Source organism: Branchiostoma belcheri, unplaced genomic scaffold (genome assembly GCF_001625305.1).
Source record: "Branchiostoma belcheri isolate BF01 breed outbred unplaced genomic scaffold, Haploidv18h27 scaffold71, whole genome shotgun sequence".
Lineage (NCBI taxonomy): Eukaryota > Metazoa > Chordata > Leptocardii > Amphioxiformes > Branchiostomatidae > Branchiostoma > Branchiostoma belcheri.
In genome coordinates, this window is record NW_017804365.1 from 635,303 (window position 1) to 655,426 (window position 20,124).

Here is a 20,124-nt window from a genome sequence, read left to right on the forward strand (position 1 = left end):
TACTTAGGTCATCAGTATATTGTTACAGTATTGTCTATCCTCAGCCAACAAGGGCCTACAGTTTGTGAGCAGAGGGAACAGTCACCAGCCTATCCACATTCCACTGGTACACCTGCTGCGCCGGGCACTGCTACAGCATAACTGGCACCAGGCAGCACACGTCATGGCAGCACTCTGCACCGAGTACAGGGATGTAGGACATGTCATCTGGCAGGTAAGGAGAAACACTCTGCACCGAGTACAGGGATATAGGACATGTCATCTGGCAGGTAAGGAGAAACACTCTGCACCGAGTACAGGGATGTAGGACATGTCATCTGGCAGGTAAGGAGAAACACTCTGCACCGAGTACAAGGATGTACATGTAGGATATGTCATATAGGTTACATGTAGGTCAAAGGTCCCAAAAAGGATCATTTCCGATCTTTAATTTCCCATTACATGTTTTTTTAATGCATGTCTGTTGCTTTATGGGAGCTGGAAGGGAAATGCATGGACAGCACCAAAAAGAAATTTACAATTATGAATTAAATTAGAGATTCACACAAACTAAAAAAAATTATTTCAAGTAGGTATGAAATCTTTGATTTCTAGTTGAAAAATGGATATGGGAGTGGAGTGACGTCGTGACTTCTGTGGTTATGGTTTATTTGTTGCCCATTTCAGGTTGGATCAGAAGTGTTGTACAACCACCCTGGGACAGAGTCTATTCACCTCCAGTCACATGCAGAGTAAGTTTACTTACCACAAAAATCTTTCATGTACATTTTAGAGCCTGAAATGCAACCTGCCCTGAGCATGTTGAGCCCTGAATTATAATATATCAAATTTTATGATTTGTTGATGTTGGTTACTACTTTACTCTATACCTACTGCAGTAATATGGAGAAAGTGGTGACGCTGAATCGTTTCCAAGTTCACCTGGAGTTCATCTTCCACCTGCTGAGTAAGGGACAATTAGAGGAGGCCTACGAAACAATCAAGGTGAGAAAATCTTATGATGTAGGTGTATGACATTTTCCAACAGGTGTTTTACAAGGTCTGTTTCCAAAGGTTAGGAAAGTGGCAAGGTGTAACTGTTCTTGTTGACTCTGAATCTGAAGGTTCGAAATCCCTGGTAGGCCCCACTGTTGTTTCCTTGGGAAAGACACTTTACACCTCTTTCTTCACTTGACTCAGGTGAAGATGAGTACCTAGCTTTGATTAAGGATATTGACCTCCCAGATGGGGCATAAAGCCAGAGGTTCTGTGTTTGAGGAGAGCCACAACTTGAGTATGTTATACATCCCACCGCACTGACTGTGAAAGGAGTAGGGGTCCTTTCTACATATAGTCTGAGTGGTTCAAACCTTACAGTCTACTCCTAGTCCTAGGCAGTTTGTACATGTACCGGTGTGTTATGATGAAAAGTTTAGATGAAATAAAGTTCAGGATAGCATTATAAATTATGGAAGATTATAATACAATGTAGAGGAAAGATGGAGCATGCCTACTCTGTATCTAGAAAAAATGGAGTGATAAGATGTAATTCATCTTCCTATTTTGGACAATCTAGCTTGCCTGTTCTTATATTCCAGTCAGGGCCTCTGAGGAAGAAAGGGGCAGTATATTTCACCAAGGCTACTCAGCCCATCTGGGTGCCTGTTGTTAAAGCCTACACAGGACTGATAGAGTATGGACTGTGGCTACAGGGGAGACATAAAGTCAGCCAGCTACAGGACGTTAGTGGCCTTACAGGAGGGTACGACACACGTAAGGAACCAAGAAATCAAATATCTCATACCTCCGTTAAATATCTAGAATTTACTTCTACATATAATTGGAAGCTAATTTGTAAGCTACATATTTCTTGAAATGTTGTGATATTTCCTGATATGACTGACTGATTTACAAACCCAGTATAACTTATAAGCCAAACTGTCCTTACAGAGGAGTCAGTGATGCTGGACTCTACCCTGACCACATGTGAGGAGACAGTCCAGAGGTATGCTGGCAAGGCAGAAGACAACTTTGAAGATGTCCTGAAGGAGCCTGGCGTCTGGGACATCTTCGTCGCAAAACAAGTAGAGGTAGGTTTAAGCTGTAGAATCATACTTTATCCAGAACCATGTCTAGGCATGGTTTTCAATAGTTTAATATGTATACAGTATATGTACCAAGAACAGTGCATGCATATCCAGAACAGTGCATATCCAGAACAGTGCATATCCAGAACAGTGCATCCAGAACTTCTTGGAGACTATCCAGAATCCTACCTAACCCTAACCCATTCAGGCAAAGAACTAGACAGGCGCAGTTCTGAGTACAATGTTGAAATGTTCCTAGTACATGTAGCACCATTTCTAATCCTACTACATTTTGTACGTCCCCTGTCTTCACTGATGCTACTACATGTATATGTATTTTAAAGAATACAAGGCAGTTTTTGTCTACCACTGGTCATACAAGTGTATGTCCCTCTAGTATCTGGGCCTGGTTTTATCATGGACCAGTGCAGGCTACATTGTAGGTGCAGGTAAATATGAAAAAATACAGGCACAACTCCAGTTTTACCTGCATATGCATGTGGTATTTCCAGCCCTTACTCTACATATTAAACCGATTTGTCAAGTATCCAAAGTTCTAGTTAAACATTTTCTACATGTAAATAGTAGAACAGTAGGATATCACTTTGACTTTCCAAACAGTGGCGCCATGTTGATTCTGATAATGTCAGGTTAGGGACCGACCACTTCATTCTAGATGTGTCCACATGTACAGACAAACAACAAGGAGTCAAAGTCTAAGATTAGAACAAGATTAAACACAGCAGATCACAAAATTCTCACTTAAATTTAAATCTTAATATAATATATAAACATCTTTGTACACTGTATTTGTAAAGCTAGGTGGGAATACAGTGGGTTTTCATGATACATTTACATAGAAAATTGTTAAGTATTCAAAGTCAAAGTTTTGATATCATGAAGACCAATAAAAATGCCTGAACACACAAGATGACCAAATGTAAAGATTTTGACTTGGCCAGAATAAAAACTCATCTAAATTATATTAGATTTATTAAGTATTGTAAACTCTCTGTAAATAAATTGTGTACATTTTGATATGTCCAATGTCTCTTTGATTTCAATATGCTCTTTTATTATTGACAATGTTTAATTTTAGCTAAGTTTGTTCTAAGGGGTCTGGGCTGAAAGCTTTGGGCAATTTATTCAAACCTGAATTCTTTTGTTTTGTAGACCAATTATCTCTGCTAAATACAACATCATGAAGCTTTAGACAACCAAGTATGTAAACTGATATTCTTACCAATTGGTTAAGTTTGATTGTCACCTCACACAGATTCAGAAGTTTTGAAATATGCTTACACTGTCATCTGAATAATCAGTTATTACCAGCTGTCCCTGTTTTGCCATGGCAACAGCCCATGGCTCCTTCAAGTCTGTATTGATGTGTAGATCTTGATGAGACCACAGTTACATGTATACTGGCTATACAGATTAGTGCTGCGTACCGGCTCACTTGACTTGGATCTGGACTTGTAAGAATGTTCAGGTTCAAGTCCAAAAAAAAACAAAATTCAAGAATCGAGTCCGGACTTATTACCATAAAAGACCATTTCACATACCCCTTTTCTTTTCAAACCACCTAAAACCTTCCGTAGATTGCAAAAACTTGGCTGCAAAATGAAGAAAACATTACCATCGGGCATCATCAAGTACCGGCCTCCATGTTATGTGGCTTAAGTTTCACCCAGACAACATATTGCAAGGTTGCCAACATGCAATTTTGTATATGCCATGGGTTTAGGTCCAGACTTACAAGTCTGGAACTGAACTTAAACCTCTAGACTTAAATCCGGACCTGAACCTAAATGTGGGTTTAGGTATGCAGCACTAATACAGATACAGATGGTCTTCCAAAAAAGTAAAGCATTGGCAACCCTCCTAACTTTTATTTATTTACTGTAAGGCATCACCAGCATCCCTCATGCAGACCCACTATAATACTGATGCTGATCCTGTTGTTTTTGTCCCAGATGTTGGAGTATTATGACAGGACAGAAGAGGCTGGGAAGGTTCTACAGGGGTACTGGGAGAAGAACCCGGAAAATCCAAATGCACACAAATATTACTACTTCTTCCTGAGGAAACATAATAGTCCTGATGAGCAAAAAGTCAAAGTGCTTAAGGTTTGTAACTTCACTACTTCTGGTAAACCTGCAAAATGCAAAAATAAGAGTTCGGAGATCTCATACGTAGATTAAATAATTAGAGCTAATTTGGTTGTTTTATTCTGTCTTGTTGATTATGGAAATAACCATTGTAATTAGCATAATCTACAGTGTATCTCAACTGATGAGGACAGATATACAATGTACAGACACATCCTACATTTTGTAAACAATACTTCTATTTTTCAAGGAGGTAATTAGACACAAATGCTGTCAGAAAACCTTACAAGGAATGTTTTTACATACTTTTTTATTCGGTAACAAAACAAGACTGTATAAAGCAACTGTATAAAGCAAGTTTGCATGTAGCTTGACCTTCATGCACATAACAGAAGTGCCACCCGGTGTGCAACTTTGGTACTGCACTACTGCTGATCATATGGCTGATCACACCTGACTTTGTATTGACTGTCTTGACTAGTACACAGAGTTGATCTTCAAATATTTCCCATATAGGAGCTGCAGAACATAGTGCCATCAGATGAGCTGATGTTGGACCTTGTTTGTTTAAAGCAAGAAGGTACAGTACACATACCACGTTTGATGTCCCTACAATGTATATTGAATATTCATAATTCTTTTATTGCTGGTGGGATCTGCTTCTGTATCTGTATCTGTATCTGTATAGCCGGTATAACCGCCTTTCGGCGTAACACACCAGCTTCGCAGGCACGCGGCGCGGCGGCAGCTGGCTATATTACACCGATCGACTTGTTACACCTAACCCTTGAACTTCTAGCTCTAGACATTGTTTAAAGCTATCTATTGACAGTGCCCCTACTGTACTTGGTGACAGTGAGTTCCACTCTGCGATAGTTCTAGGAAAGAATGAATTCTTGAACACCTCATGATGCTTGCATGATATGATCAAAGTTTGCCACCATATTCTCTCTGTCACAAAGTATAATTGTTTGGGAAGAATTAAAACTCAAAAGTAGATGTACAACATGTACTTAGTACAATGTAGTTGTAAGTTAACTATAGCTGGAATTATGTTGTATGGTTTGAGATAACATTGATGTCAATAGTGTTAAACACTGACAAGACAACATTTTGCTGCTTTGTGCTGAGTATCACATTTGATGCATGTTGGTTTGTTCAATGGATGTGTGTAAAATACATATTATAATAATATGAATGAAAACCAAGCAGATGTCAGGAGGGAAAGACTGGCTGAATGAAACAAGAAGTGATGCAATTTTTCACTACACGTAACTGTTAATAAACTATTACATATATTGTCTATTGGAAAGAGGGCATGATACAATAATATATACATTTTAGTAACTGTTGTGTATCTGTCCAGTCCAGTCTTATTAGCATTATTGTAGTCCAATTCAAGTCACCAATGCATTACTTGAGTCACACATCGTCATCACACTAACTGCATCCAACCAGGCCCCCAGCTAGCTCTAGCTTTTTTAAAAGCATTTATTCTTTGTCTTACTGTTGGCATGTTTGTACACAGAAGATTTAGGGGAGTGTCTACATGTGCTGTTTGACCTTTTGGACCACCACTGTTGGAGTCAGGACATCAGACCCTGGCAGAACCTGGCTGATATGCTCAGGAAGATTCACACAATGTGAGTGGGAAAATACTAGTAACCTCTTCAACAATCTTTTTGGGGGCTGGACATGCTATATACTATATACATGTATAACATAAAAGTCTGTGCTTTGACCATAGCATACTTGTCATGCGGGTCAGCAGAACGCAGACAAGTCTGCCTGCACAAAACCTGTATATGTTTTACGCTTTTCATTTGATGTTTAGTTAATGATGCATCAGAGTTTTGCCCATTGCAGACAATATCTTTTTCAACCAAGATTTGAATAATATAATGTTATATACACTAGAGGGGATGTCATTCTTAGATACGCAAATACAACCTCAAATGAGATCTTTCTGTGGGAAGGCCAGAGCCTCAGAGGAGGTCATTTTTTTTAGAATAGGCGAAAATCAATGCGGATGTCATCCATAAAATTAGATCAGTACTGTGGTCTAACCCTTAAACTCTTTATGCAGACAAACTCCTTCCCTGATGGACACATTGGAGCAGTGTTGGTACATCAGACAGGACTGGTGGCCTCCGTACCATTTCCCCCCCTCCTCGGCTGAACACATGGTCCGGTCCAACCCGGCACTGGCCCTGGTCAAAGCTGTCGTCTGCAGCCTCATGTCAGCTGGTGAGACAACCTTAGATCCCTGAAATCTTTGCTTTGAATTATGATATTTGAAGACAAAAGGTAGTGGATGCTACCCAAAACGTCTGACCATTTCCATTTATTAATAGCCTAGAGGCCAGACTGTTCTCAAGGCTAGTACTGTACATACAGTGTAGGCCCGCCCCACATTTAGACTCTGAGCAACTGTGGGATGTCTGTGGTAAAATTTTCTCTGGGACAGGTTGGCCCTGGAGCTAGTCTACATTTGTATATACTGGTCCTGGCAACAGTCTAGTACCCAGGCTATTTTGATAATGGCTTTTTCAATAATGACTTTTTTTTTTGTCTGACAGTTATTTTTCATATTTGTGCCTGACAAGTTGGGTCCCCCTTCTCTCGCCTTCTTTTGTTTAATTGTTGGTAATTTTATCCGACTTTCAGACAGAGGGTTTTCCCAAGCCGTATCCGACCTTCTACAGCCAAGCCAAAGATCTGTTGTGGAAGAGGCTGTTCAAATTGGTGATGCCTGGAGGAGAATACAAGATGGCAGGAGAAGGAGGAGCAGTAGCAGTAGCTTTAGCTCCAGTGGTCACAGGGACAGACACAGCACAAGCAGCAGTAGTAGTAGTAGTTATAGTAATAGTACCAGTGGTAGTAATGTTGGTGGTAATCATTGTGCAAGCAGGAGAAGTAGCAGTAGCAGCAATGGAAGCAGTAACAGTAGAGGTGCATGTAGTAGGAATAGTAGTATCAGTAGTAATGGTAGTAACAACAGCCACGTCAGCAATGTAAGCAATATTTCAAACAGTAGTAGCATAGAAGAGAATGTAGTATGGTAGTGATTCATGCAACCCAAAAAAAAAACTGGCTAAAGATTATATCACCTACGCATCAGGTAATTAGATACGCCAAAAACAGTTACTCAAGCAACTGGATATGATGTTGGAATTTTTAATCATAGCCAATTATGCATCTCCAATCTCTCATACTGATTCAAGCAATGTGAATATTTTCTAACCAAAAGTATTGTAAATAAATTACTTGAGATCAATGTGACAGCATGCTCTTTTTAGAATGTTGTTCATTGTGTCATTTTGCAACGGCTGCTAGATGTACTGCAACATGAACATTAGATATGCTACCCTCACCATGGTACATGTATTACAGTAATCACACTTTTATTTTTGCGGTTTTCGCAGTCACTTCTGTACATCAAACCATGGACGTAAAAACCTCCATGCGCAAACTTATCATTGCTGTTAACAAATTATTCGATGACTTTTTTTTCTGCACCTGTTGCCACTGTGAACATATAGTTTTGTGAACACCTCCATTTTCCTCAGACCGTGAACTTTTGCTACCGTGAACATAAAGTGAATTATAGTATCCCTTCTAAATCAGCTGCTCAAGGAACCATTAACCGGTTTGTCATTGCCATGACGTCATTTCACTGCTCTCGTCTCCAAAACACTGCCCGTTGCCCTGCCCTAATGCCAAAGTTAGTAAGTCAATAATGGACCAGTTTGGAGAGTTTGCGGAACATGCCGATGTAGTCAAGGATGTGATGTAGACCCAGTGACTCTGTATAAGCTCAACATCAGCCAGCGCTTTGTATCCACGCATTTAAGACCTTTATCCTGCAGACGTAGCACACAGAAAAGCCCATCTCTCATCACAGTCTAACTCGGTCCAACAGACAGTTGCGATGCGGGCGTTCCTCCTGGTTTTGGCTGTGGTCGTCTGGGCGGCTTCGGCTCAACTGCCACAAGGTAGATATACAATTTCCATGGTAAAGGCACTTTGCACGTATTTCGTCACTCCATTATATACAATGGGTGTAATTAGTGTACCTAGCTTCGTTAAGACGTCCCTCGGATAGGACGTTAAGGTATTCCGTGTTTGAGAAGAGCCACACTTTGAGGTTATTACTGTCTTGAGCATTGATATCGATGCTTCTGACTTCGGCAAAAACATGTATTTTACTAACCTGAACTTAGTTTGGTGGTCTCTTGGCTTTGCATTACAAAGGGTGTTCAGGAATTTGTCACGATACGTTACATACTAGGGGCCCGGGCAAATATGGGGATGAAATATGTGGATGAACGTGTAAAGAAAGAAGCAGGTCGATTTAAAGATTTGTTTATTATTCCTTTCCATACACAACATTTACTTGAAAGTACAACATGCTACGAATAATAAAACAAAGAACTTGATTTAAGGCAAGGTAAGTTCTTTGTTTATTATTTTCATTATGATATAAATACCACTATGATTCATTAAAAAGACTTGCGCTGGGCATGTTGGCGACATATGAATTTATTTGTGCAGCAAATCGTCTGTATTGTATGTGGGTAGGGCGGGGGGATTAACGCAGAATCTTTAGATGCAAGCCATTCATTTTTAAGGACCCGGGCCCAATTTTAATTGCTTAAAAGCTGTCTGTCGATCGCAAGCTGAGGGCTTTTCTCTGGATAGTCGTGCACGTGCCCTGCAAAATTCAACTGTCTTGTAGGAAAAGGTGCATTTTTTATCCATTTCGGTGATTGGTACCGGTTCTGTCACAACCTGTTTTAAATTTACGGCCCTAATATTGTGCCACTACATGCCATGAATGTGACCGCAATATTAAGCACCCGGTACCCATAGCTTTTATACTGGATAACAAAGGACTTTGACATATTAACTACAATTGCCATCATCAGCCATTCCTCTCGTTCTTAATTACATATGTCACAAGTTTGAATAGTCTTATCATGGAAGATTGTAGATTTATATAATTCCCTAATCAATTATGCAAAATAGATCCTAATTCGCATACTTGTCATCTAATTATGCCAAGCACCACTAAAGCTACATACATACCAAAATTATGACGAACTGTGAATCGGTTCTTTAGCTATCCTATCCTCCCCTAACTATTTTTTAACAAACCCTCCTGCAGTTCCAGAATAAGCTGCTAGGGGGCCTAAACTTCCGTCACTTCTGGTAAAGCTCTCTATCACAAAATTCGTGACCCTAGTATGTCCAGATCAGTAGATCTCAAAATAGAACGTTCCGCTGCAGTACCGTGATGTACCGCTAGGGGCCCAAAAGCTAATTATTTCGATGTCTCATCAAATACTCACCAAATATGAAGACAATCCACCCAATCATGAAGTTACACACACACACCACCGAAAACATAACCTTCTTGGCGAAGGTAGTTAGCATTATTTAGTATTTATCCCTTACTTGACTTACATAGGCTGATTTGTCAACTTTCAAAAACCTTTACTGTTACATTGAAATAACAAAATTCCGTACCTTCTTTTAAAGGTCACACATCCACGTACCTGACCACCATGGATAATTGGAAATTCTACAAAGTTCCCGCGACGGGACCGATGACCAATACCAACGTGATAAATACGTGTGAAGCGAGGGGGATGAGGTATCCATGCCACCATGCATATTCTGGCTATTGCATGTTCATATTCAACTTCGGCGGGGGCTGCATCAGTTGGTACCATACTGCCAATGGCAGTATCAGCTGTACCACCTTTGAAGCCTTGTCGAGGGTACTGTGTCCGGGTGAAAACCGCTGTCATTTCCTTGATAACACGTTTGTGTACAACCATGGAGCGTCCGACGATGATGCCTATTCTTACAACGTTATACAGGGTTCGAGCTACAAGTACGCCCTGTGCGCAGGTGAGGATGAATGTCCCACACAATAAGATAGAGACTTTTTTTATTGAAGGAACAATACAAGGACAAGGACAAAGTGGGGCTGCACTCAAGTTATACACTTACTTTAACAGCTCCACTTGACTTGAATCTGAACCAAAACAAAATATGTAAATAAGAATAACAATTATCTCCCCTTTCCATGTAGCAATATATACTCGTAGAAGCACTAGTATTGATTGACTTCATTTGACAAAGGTAAAGTCAAGTTGATATATTAACCTATAACACCACCTCTTTTGTTTCCAGTTGCTACGTGTGCGACGTTCCCACGGCCATGTGAACACGGAACCTGTACTGACGTCGGAGTGACGAGTTACACCTGTAGCTGTGAGGACGGCTGGACTGGACATGACTGTGATCAAGGTAATTTTCTCTCATTATTAACCATTAAGGAACCAAAAATCTAATCAATTCTAGGTCTCATGAATACCTATCCACCTACCAAGTTTCGACTTGACAATTCATTCATAGATAAACTACATACATTATACCTTTGGAGTTTGGACACATTCTTGTACAATTCATAGAATTCTTGCAGACTGCACACCCTTCAGGGTCGGCCTTAGGCGTAGCCAAAACATTCATTTATTTCATCCATACAGAGTGAGATATGTTTAGTGTTAATGGCTTGAGCAAACTTCAAAATAAGATTCTTGAATAATATTATCTCTCGGTAAATTGCTAATTTTTCAGATATCGACGAGTGCGCGAGCAGCCCTTGTTTCCTGGGAGGGACCTGTCTGGATCACGTTAACGGCTACAGCTGTGTGTGTCCTAAGGATACAACCGGAAAAAATTGTGAAACTGGTAGGGTCTCTAATTCAATCTAATTGGCATGGATGCTTCTAAGTTGTATAATAACATGTTCTTTTGCAGCAGCATAACAAACATCTAGTATGTATGACCCAATTGTATATGAGTGGATGAATGCATGAAATATATATTGTGACTTTAATACTGTAATTTTAGAGACATTCACAACCAAATTTGTATGTAATTATCAACTGTACTCATTCTCATCTTGGGGAGAGGGGGGCACAAGATATATGGCCTCACCTTGTTGATATCATGTTCAAATGATCTATTTTATGTGCATCCAACTAGAACAAAATATGTAGAACTAGAGTTCGAGGAACACATGCCTATGCCATGTAAAGAATATTTTAACCTTTAGAGTTATTGTGATGTGCTAGATGTGTAGTCTTGCCCAGTAACTCCTTCGAGCTATCCTAGGACTCTTTCCAAGCCCCTTAACACCCACAGGTGCACAGCAACCTGCCACATCACTGTCACATTTTGGTCAACTTCATACATCTATATGTTTATCATCAACTTAATAAAATAAAACAAAATAAAATAAAATAAAATAAAATAAAATAAAATAAAATAAAATAAAATAAAATAAAATAAAATAAAATAAAATAAAATAAAATAAAATAAAATAAAATAAAACCACTAAATACCATCAACAACCATCCACTGCTTCTCTGCCTCTCGAGTTATGTTGTACAGCGTCAAACAAAAACACAAGTCAAGTCAAGTCAAGTTTATTGTGCAACAATTGCATTTGATACAATGTATGGCAAGTGACACTTAATAACTATAACAAAAACACAAAAAAATGTGGGAACATGACAGGATACCCATTTTCGCACTTGAGCCTTGTTTCCATAACCGCTACTCACCTACTATCATCAACTATCATCAACACCCATTCATAGCTTATAGAGTTATGCTGAACACATACAATCAACAAATGCATAAAAAGCCCACTACAGTACCGTTGAAAAAAGCCAGGTTTGAACTTGATCTTTATATACCACAACAGCTACTCACATACCAAGTATCCAAGATCTAGATAAGATAACTTCTCCAGATATGACATGACATACACACAAACCCACACCATAGCCACTCCACTTTTTTTCTTTTATTTGCAATTCAACATGGATAATGCAGGACATGGTGGTGGGGTACTGTAGCTATAGCTAATTTAAATTTAACCTCACCACCGAACATACAAATATACAGCAAATGGGTGGAAATGGATCAATAAATAGTAAGGAAGAACAGGTTTTGTACGCCATGTAGCAGTTAATCTAATACAAACCGTTAACCGTTAACGTTAACCGTTTAATATCAATAACGTAAGTTGGGGTGATTGTAAAAATGTTAGTTTGTATCAGGGTGTGAATCGGGTGATCCTCTAAGTAGAATGTTACATAATAGTTGTTCAGACATGTTATGTACATCAAAGATAGAGCCTACCAAGTTCTGTAGATTGCTGAGTAGGATCACTCTTTGTTGATTACATGTATATACTGGGCAGTGTAACAGAAAATGTATGACGCTCTCACAACGAAACCACTTTTACTGATGCTGAGGTCACATTTCCAAACCGGGGCCGGCCGGGCAGTCTTATGGAACGAAAAGAATGATATATAAAAGACAACAACATACAAAAAAAGTTGAAAAAAGTAATAATGGGAAGTATCTGCCTATATTATCGATATAATATTGGTAATCTTTTGTTAATTGAAACAGCCCACCCGGGCCCCGGTTAGGAATAATATGACCTCGGAATCAGTAAAAGTGAATTGCCTACTGACTTTTCTCATTGAAAAATTCTAGTGCCTTTTGCCGGAGAATGCTACCAGTTCCGTGCCACCGCCGCTACCCACTCTGAGGCGGCCCAGGCCTGCCAAGCTAAGAACGGACACCTGGTGTATGTGAAGGACGAGCAACAGCAAAGTTTCCTCGCAGAGAAGATCGCGTCTTCCACCGGCGCCACCAGCTGGCTTGCAATCAAAACAGCACCAGCGGTGTTTCTCAGTAACGGCTCTCCTTTTTCAGGTATGGAGGACCTTTTCCCACTAGGATAGAATTGTCCAGATCGAGCCGAATACATTCGCTTTGACCCGGCTTTGGCTTGATCCGGAAAATTCTATGAAAACATGAAAATGCTGAGATAGCAGGTAAAACATGGATTAATATGTAAAATTAATTGATTTTTCTAATTCAAAAATTTAGTCCGGTATAAACCGTTTTGTGTCCTCACGTTTAGTCAGGTATAAAACGCTTTGTGCCCTCACATTTAGTCAGGTATGAACCGTTTTGTGCCCTCACATTTAGTCATGTATAAACCATTTTGTGCCCTCACTGCCCTTATACATTTGTTCAACACCAGGACCCCTGCAGTGGTCTACAAGTGAACCCGCCGCTCCCTGTGATCTGTGTGTTCTCCTGGACAGCTCGGACAGCTTTCTGGCCAAGACAGCACAGTGCACGGAACAGCACAGCTACGTCTGCCATGACGGTAAAAGAATAATTATCATGTAGCCAGAAGACATTCCCAAATCAAAAGGTTCCATTTCCCATTGGTTACCAGGCACTAACCTCAAAACTGGTCAGTTACTAGAATAACCGACCACTTTTTGGACCGTACCATTATGTAGGGGACTGACCACTAACAGACTTGTTTTGACACACCCACTAAAAGTGGTACTGTTCCAATATCACGCGGTCACCGCAGATGATGACCTAGATGATCTGTTTCTCTATCCACGCAATCTTGTTTCGCGTAAAATTGAATGTGAGAGATTTTTCGGCAATGGACCAGCGTAATATGTTTACCTTTACAGAAGTAAAACATATTGTTTTGCTCTGTTTCTCCTTGCTCTTCCTCTTCTCCATACAACTTAAGTCAATGACCTGGGCCAGCCGTCTGTCACCATGGTAACTGCTGCTGTAGCAGACACCCTGTGTACGTTTTGTAGTAGGACATAGCTGGAAGGGTTGCTTCCATGTATTACATGTGTTTCAGTAACAATAGACAAAACATTATGCATTTGTTTTGCAAATGTTACCTTTCTTGTTACAAATTGACTGACTGGAAATCATTTCAGACCTGAAACCGTGTGGACAGAACGTTTGCCAGAACGGCGGAAACTGCACCTCCTGCTTCAACAACTCTGCCGTCTTCTGCGACTGTCCTGACGGGTTTGACGGAAAGACCTGTGAGATAAGTATGTACTACAAGACGTTTTGTTTCCTAGAATCGCACATTTATTAGTTTCTCTCTTCTTCTTTCTAAAATAAAACTTTCCAGACAAAACCGGCAAGTACAGCAAAACCTGTCTATATCATTCGAAGACTTGGTCACAGTAGACAAAATTGTTTTTAAATGAAAAAAAAATATTCTAAGAAAATTAAAAGTGAACACAGTGACCAAATTGTTCTTTTACAGAGGTAGTCCCAAGTACAGGTTTAATTTCATTTGTTTATATTTCGCATGTGTAAAAACTATGTCCAGACCCCGAGTGTGATGACTTCTATGTCATGAATGTATATACAAGAAATAAGAGAAATGTCTACAGCCTTCTGTGGTTTCATAATGGTCATTATATTCAACGATAACCTGATTCTCTATATTTCAACAGACATTGACGACTGCGCTTCCGGTCCGTGCCAAAATGGCGGGAGTTGTCAGGACCACGTCAACTCCTACTCCTGCCTCTGCCCAGTCGGGTACCAAGGAGACCACTGCGAGACAGGTACATGTGACAAGAATCTAGATTTCTTGTAACACGATCTCAAAAACGTTCTCTTTTCCGGTTGAATAAATTGAAATCAGGCTAAAAAGAATGTAACTGGCCAGGAGAGTTGGTCGGCCATAGAGGGTCCAATTTGCTAGATGCACGGAAAGTTGGGTCCTCTATGGCCGACCAACTCTCCTGGCCAGTTAGTTAGATTCTTTTTAGGTTGATTACTACTATTTATTCAGCCGGAAAAGGAGTCTGGTAGAGTCTGCAATTTGCAGACGTTTCTGTAAATCCTTATGGCTGCCGTCTTATTTTCAAGCGTCCGCCGCTTGGTGGCACAGCCATGATGCAGTCCTAAACATATCTGAGTCTATATATGCGCCACTGTTAATGAATGCATTCCTCTGTCATGTTTGGGACAGTATGGCCACATATATATATTAAAGCTATACACGGGACTTAAGATCTGACGATACTTGACATTTAGCACATTCTAATAAACGCAGCTTTCTTAATCCTTAAATAATTTCATCGGATAGGAAATTGATTTATTCATTCTTTGAATAGTTATTTTATTTACATGAGCCGGCACTTCCGATGACCGTCAGTTATCTTCAAAAGATAACAATAAAAGAACATTACTATTTAAAATGTAATCCTGTTTTCCTGTCTATAATAATTCTGTCAATAATAATTTGTTCTATCCAGACATGGACTGGTGTTCTCAAGTCCAGTGCCCTCTTGGGTTTATCTGCCAGGACTTTACGTTCTACTTCCAATGCGTTCGTGAGTACTAGTGTTTTACATGTTCTTTTTTTTAAATTTTATCATCATAACATATTGTTGGTAGCTGTGTGTTTGAAATTAATCGATATAGTTAAACAGAGTTAAACAACCTACAGTTGATGAATGCTGACTGATCGATGTAGCATTAAAAAAAATCAATTGATTTTTTTACTGCAATGCAACTCTGTAGTTGCCAACATATTCTGTCATTTGTAAAACATTTATACAACTGGCTTGCATTGATGTCATGAATCTATGCGATTGATAATTTATAATTTTTGTGGCAATTAATGATACGATTGGATATATAATTGAACAGGTTACTTAAACAGATGATATGAAGTACAATGCATATCCATACTGTTTTTAGTTTATCATATCTACCAGAGTAATTGTTGACAAAACCTCCCTTGTAAACACTGTGTGCATCTAGACCCATCTGTCAACGCCCACCGTGGGGTCCAATACCACTGCAACAGCGCCTCCTGTCCGGACGGCATGTACTGCACCCAGGAGGGTGTGGCAGCCTTCTCATGCAAGCCTGAGTGACGTCACAACCGAAAACTTCCACGTGACAACTAGCAGCCAATGGCCGCTATATGCATGTCTTGAACATGTACTGAGAGTTACAACCAGCATATAGAAATAGAGCCAGTAGATTGTAGATCAATAAAACATCAGAAATTTGCATGGAAACTTGTCTTGTCTTGATATTCCAAGATAAAGTTAGATACTTTAGTCCAACAATAGTAAAAGTAGCTCACCGTGAATTTTCAGTGACTCTTACGTCAACTTTCTAGTGTTACTCTTTTGTTACGTTGTCCACGGAGCAATATTGGTTACATTCACAAAAATGTTGTGTTTCAATCGTATTAACCTGGCAGGCAAAATTTGTACATTTGAGCCCCACCGCGACGAATATCCATCTCTAAAAATTACATTAAAATGACACTAATATACGCCAAAAAGCAGTCACTCAAGCAACTGGATATGATACTGTTATCCAGTTGCTTGAGTAATCATATCCAGTTGCTTGAGTAACTGCTTTTTGGCGTATCGTATTACCTGGATGTCTAACCTTCATTGACGACACTAATATAGCTTCTGCATCAGACGCTAATGACATAAAAAAAACTCTGAGCTAGGTTTATTTAACAAAGAAACGTACTAGATATAGTACTCTGATGTCATGTTTTCTTAAATCATGACACGGACATAGTTATCAACACCTTGGAACAAATGTGTCATCATGTTGGAAAAGGTACACCATTCTTATCTCATACAATACAATACTGTACAGACTGTTCATCACGTCCAATATCCGTTTGCTAAGTTTAATAATGAATGCACAGCTTTGTACGATTTGAGCTGGCCTCTTAGGATTTCTGGAACAATGATGATAATTTAGAGGGATTTTCCGAATAGCCCGGTAAAAATTACATTGTCCGATGGCTGATCCTTCCAAAGAAATATTCATACGGTTTTCGACTTTTTAGTTGTGCTCTACCTTTTGTCTTGGTCGGTTCTGGGCGCTGAATATGCATTCCCTGGGCGCGTAACTGCAGCGAATTGCTATGGGAAATGACGCTGGCCTAAACATGAAAAATCCTGAAAAAATGCGTTTTTACTCAGACAAGCATACTGTATGCGAATTGTGTTGACATTGATTATTTGCAAACATAACAATAGCGGGGCAAATAAAAACTAGACGGGTTTCAAAAATTGATTTTGCTACTCTACTGAAAATATCGCTAATGTATTATGTGTAACGTTGAAATAATTGTTAGATGCTAGTACTTGTGCGCTACCAATTGTGTTGTACAATGTTATATTACAGATGCGACACCATCGCCAGACTGCATAGAGTATAAAAACGTGCAGATCTTTCGACGGTCTTTCAGTGACCATTTTCAGTGATCTTCAAGGTCTTCTAATGATAAGTGGTATTTAAATCATTTCATACATAGATCACATTTTTCGCTTGTCGGTCACTCATGCTCATTTTCATGTGGGAATGTGAATGTAATCATGGTGTCGCTACATTTTCGTACAGAGTATTAAGCTGGGAGGCAGTAGGGCCTGTGCCATAAGATGCATTTCCCGCATCCAAGGATTCAGCGATGGCCTGAGACTGCCCCTGCCCTGTGTAATCATGTTGGTTTTCATACAGAGAATTTAGCTGCGAGGCAGTAGGGCCTGTGCCATAAGATATATTTCCAGCATCCACTGATTCGGTGACGCCCTGCAACTGACCCTGCCCTGCTTGATCATAGCCATTAGTTATTACACTAGCTGTATTTGTGTTGGATTCAGTGATGGTCTGAGACTGGGTCACAACTTAGTATAGAGAATTTAGCTGCGAGGCAATCGGTCCTGTGCCATAAGATAGATTTCTAGCATTGGTGGTTCCTGACTGACCCTGCTCCGTCTGATCATGACCACTGGTCATTACAGTAGCTGTGGTGTTTGTGGTGGATTCAGTGATGGCCTGAAACAGGTTCTGCCCTGTCTGACTACGACTGATGGTGGATGTTGGGTCATTTGGTGGTGGTATTTCCACACCTTGGTACATGGTATTTGGCTTCAACGCAGCTAGCACCTTGCTACGCGCTAGAGCGTGTAGAGATAGAGGTTGAATGTTAGCCTGGGACTGACCCTGTCCTGTCTGATCACGATGGTTGTCAATATCTTCATATTGGTGATCATGTCCACTGGTCATTACAGTAGCCATGGTATTCATGTTGGATTCAGCGATGGCCTGAGACTGACACCGCCCTGTCTGATCACGATGGTTGTCAATATCTCCATACTGGCTATCATGACCACTGGTCATTACAGAAACTGCTGTATTTGTGTTGCCACCAACAACATTGGGACTCAGTCTTAATGGAGGATGCCTGGTCCTCCTCTTGTACCAAACTGTGAGGAAGATGGTGCCAACCAGGACAACGCCAGCTACTGAACCACCAGTGGCAATACGAACAGTTAGGTTGAAACTGTGAGCAGATTCTGGTCTGTCTGAAGTGCTTGCAAGCAGTAAACTTGGTGTTGTTCCTGTTGTGCTCGTGTTTTCTGCAGGATGTGATGTTGAGTCAGCACTACGTTTAAACAACCAGTGATAGCGAGAGGTGGCGGTGGCATTGGAACAGGTATTAGCACTTTCTAATGGGTTAGCAAGTTGCTGTGTGGCAGATGTTGGGCATACAGGACATGCTGATGGACCAGCATTGCTTTCTGCGTTGCTAACTGAACATGTTAACATTGCAGATGCGGTTGACCCTTCACATATCATATCTTCAGGTTTGAGATCTATAAGCTTCTTTCCCTGAAATTTGGAAGGTTGGGCACATATCATCTGCAGTTTAACCGAAGGAAATTTAATGATATTCAGTCTGAAGCAAGCCATCCTACAGTCACAGCGCCAAGGGTTACTGCCAAGCTTCATGAAACGAACAGATGGCAACATGCCAAAAGCTGAAGGGAGGATGGCAGACATGTTGTTATCATGTAGCTGCAAGATTTCGAGTCGGGGCAGATGTATGAATGCATTAATAGGATGGATGATAGTTATTAGGTTAGAGTTTAGATATAACATTTGTAGTCGGGGCAGATTTTGAAATGTACAGGCCTGAATGGTTGTTATCTGGTTGTTGGACAAACGCAGCTGTTGTAATTGGGGTAGATTTTGGAATGTACCTGGCTCAATTATTGTAATCTGGTTCTGCATCAGGTACAATATTTCGAGCTGGAATAGATTTGCAAATGTACCAGACTCAATCATTGTTATCTGATTCTGGTTCAGGTCTAACCTTTGGAGCTGGGACAGATTTGCAAAAGTACCTGCCTGGACCTTCGTGATCTTGTTTTTGGACAGGTGCAACTGTTGTAATCGGGGTAGACTTTGGAATGTACCAAGCTGAATCATTGTTATCAGATTTAAGTTCAGGTGCAACCGTTGTAGTTGAGGTAGATTTTGAAATGTATCAGGCTGAATTACAGTTATCTGGTTACCGGGCAGCTTCAACACGTGTAGCTCGGTTAGATTGTGAAATGTACCAGGCGGAATCATTCTTATCTTGTTGGCGCTGAAGTCCAATTGCTGTAGGTGGGGTAGATTTTGAAATGTACCAGTCTGTATCATCGTTATCTGGTTACGAAAAAAGTTCAACGTTGTCAGATTTCTATACCTCAGCAACTGGGACTGATCTACAGTTTTGATACGATTTCCTGCCAGAACCAGGCCTGAGATGGATGTTGGGAGGTGTTGAGGAATGCTGTAGAGGCCCATATTGTTACATCTGCAGTATGATGATGCTGGTGCACAGTCTTTGCATCTAATTTTTCTTGCCATGTTGGGTACCTCCAGGATGATGAGAAGGAAAATCAGCATGTGTCTCAGCTTTCCTCCCATGGTGTCCTGCCACCTAAAAAGATCAGGGAGCACCTTTATAGGGTCAACAAACTTTATGTATTGAAATTCGAACGAAAAAGATCATGCTTCTCTAGGAAATCAACATGAAAAAAGAAGGAGACCATTTTGTGAAATGGAAAAGTGAAATGGTCCTAGAATTGTGTTTTTTTTTCCGTTGGGCAATTTATCGCAATAAAATGTCATAGCACCAAGAAATGTACGTGGTGTGGCCAAAAAATTATAGATTCGGAACAGCA

The 20,124-nt window shown here is 40.2% G+C and overlaps 3 protein-coding genes across 3 annotated transcripts in view; 2 read left to right on the plus strand and 1 right to left on the minus strand.

The window, feature by feature from the left end:
- The window catches only part of LOC109484892 (TATA box-binding protein-associated factor RNA polymerase I subunit A-like), a 9,947-nt gene extending 2,708 nt beyond the window's left edge, over positions 1-7,239 (plus strand). Inside the window, exons 4-12 of the mRNA XM_019788245.1 lie at positions 667-731; positions 879-984; positions 1,578-1,752; positions 1,930-2,069; positions 4,040-4,192; positions 4,691-4,754; positions 5,703-5,817; positions 6,261-6,421; positions 6,842-7,239. Of these exons, the coding sequence (XP_019643804.1) occupies positions 667-731; positions 879-984; positions 1,578-1,752; positions 1,930-2,069; positions 4,040-4,192; positions 4,691-4,754; positions 5,703-5,817; positions 6,261-6,421; positions 6,842-7,239 (1,377 nt within the window). The remainder of the gene's footprint in view (positions 1-666; positions 732-878; positions 985-1,577; positions 1,753-1,929; positions 2,070-4,039; positions 4,193-4,690; positions 4,755-5,702; positions 5,818-6,260; positions 6,422-6,841) is intronic.
- Positions 7,240-7,795: 556 nt separating this feature from the next.
- LOC109484893 (fibropellin-1-like) lies at positions 7,796-16,066 on the plus strand. Its single transcript, XM_019788246.1, has 10 exons — positions 7,796-8,169; positions 9,716-10,090; positions 10,376-10,492; positions 10,823-10,936; positions 12,761-12,982; positions 13,317-13,445; positions 14,035-14,154; positions 14,569-14,682; positions 15,379-15,456; positions 15,890-16,066. The coding sequence occupies exons 1-10, from the start codon at positions 8,106-8,108 to the stop codon at positions 16,003-16,005; spliced, it is 1,449 nt and encodes a 482-aa protein (XP_019643805.1). The 5' UTR covers positions 7,796-8,105; the 3' UTR covers positions 16,006-16,066.
- A 1,728-nt stretch (positions 16,067-17,794) lies between these two features.
- LOC109484895 lies at positions 17,795-19,867 on the minus strand. The gene is made up of 2 exons (XM_019788247.1): positions 19,678-19,867; positions 17,795-18,414 (listed from the first exon to the last, which is right to left on the minus strand). The coding sequence occupies exons 1-2, from the start codon at positions 19,865-19,867 to the stop codon at positions 17,795-17,797; spliced, it is 810 nt and encodes a 269-aa protein (XP_019643806.1).
- Positions 19,868-20,124: the final 257 nt, after the last annotated feature.

Coding starts and splice junctions, on each gene's coding strand:
- LOC109484895 (XM_019788247.1), bottom strand. CDS start 19,867: ATGGGAGGAAAGCTGAGACACATGCTGATTTTCCTTCTCATCATCCTG. Junction 18,415..19,677: donor CCTGGTTCTGGCAGGAAATC/GTATCAAAACTG, acceptor CTGGTGGTTCAG/TAGCTGGCGTTGTCCTGGTT.
- LOC109484893 (XM_019788246.1), top strand. CDS start 8,106: ATGCGGGCGTTCCTCCTGGTTTTGGCTGTGGTCGTCTGGGCGGCTTCG. Junction 10,091..10,375: donor CAAGTACGCCCTGTGCGCAG/GTGAGGATGAAT, acceptor TTTTGTTTCCAG/TTGCTACGTGTGCGACGTTC. Junction 12,983..13,316: donor TAACGGCTCTCCTTTTTCAG/GTATGGAGGACC, acceptor GTTCAACACCAG/GACCCCTGCAGTGGTCTACA.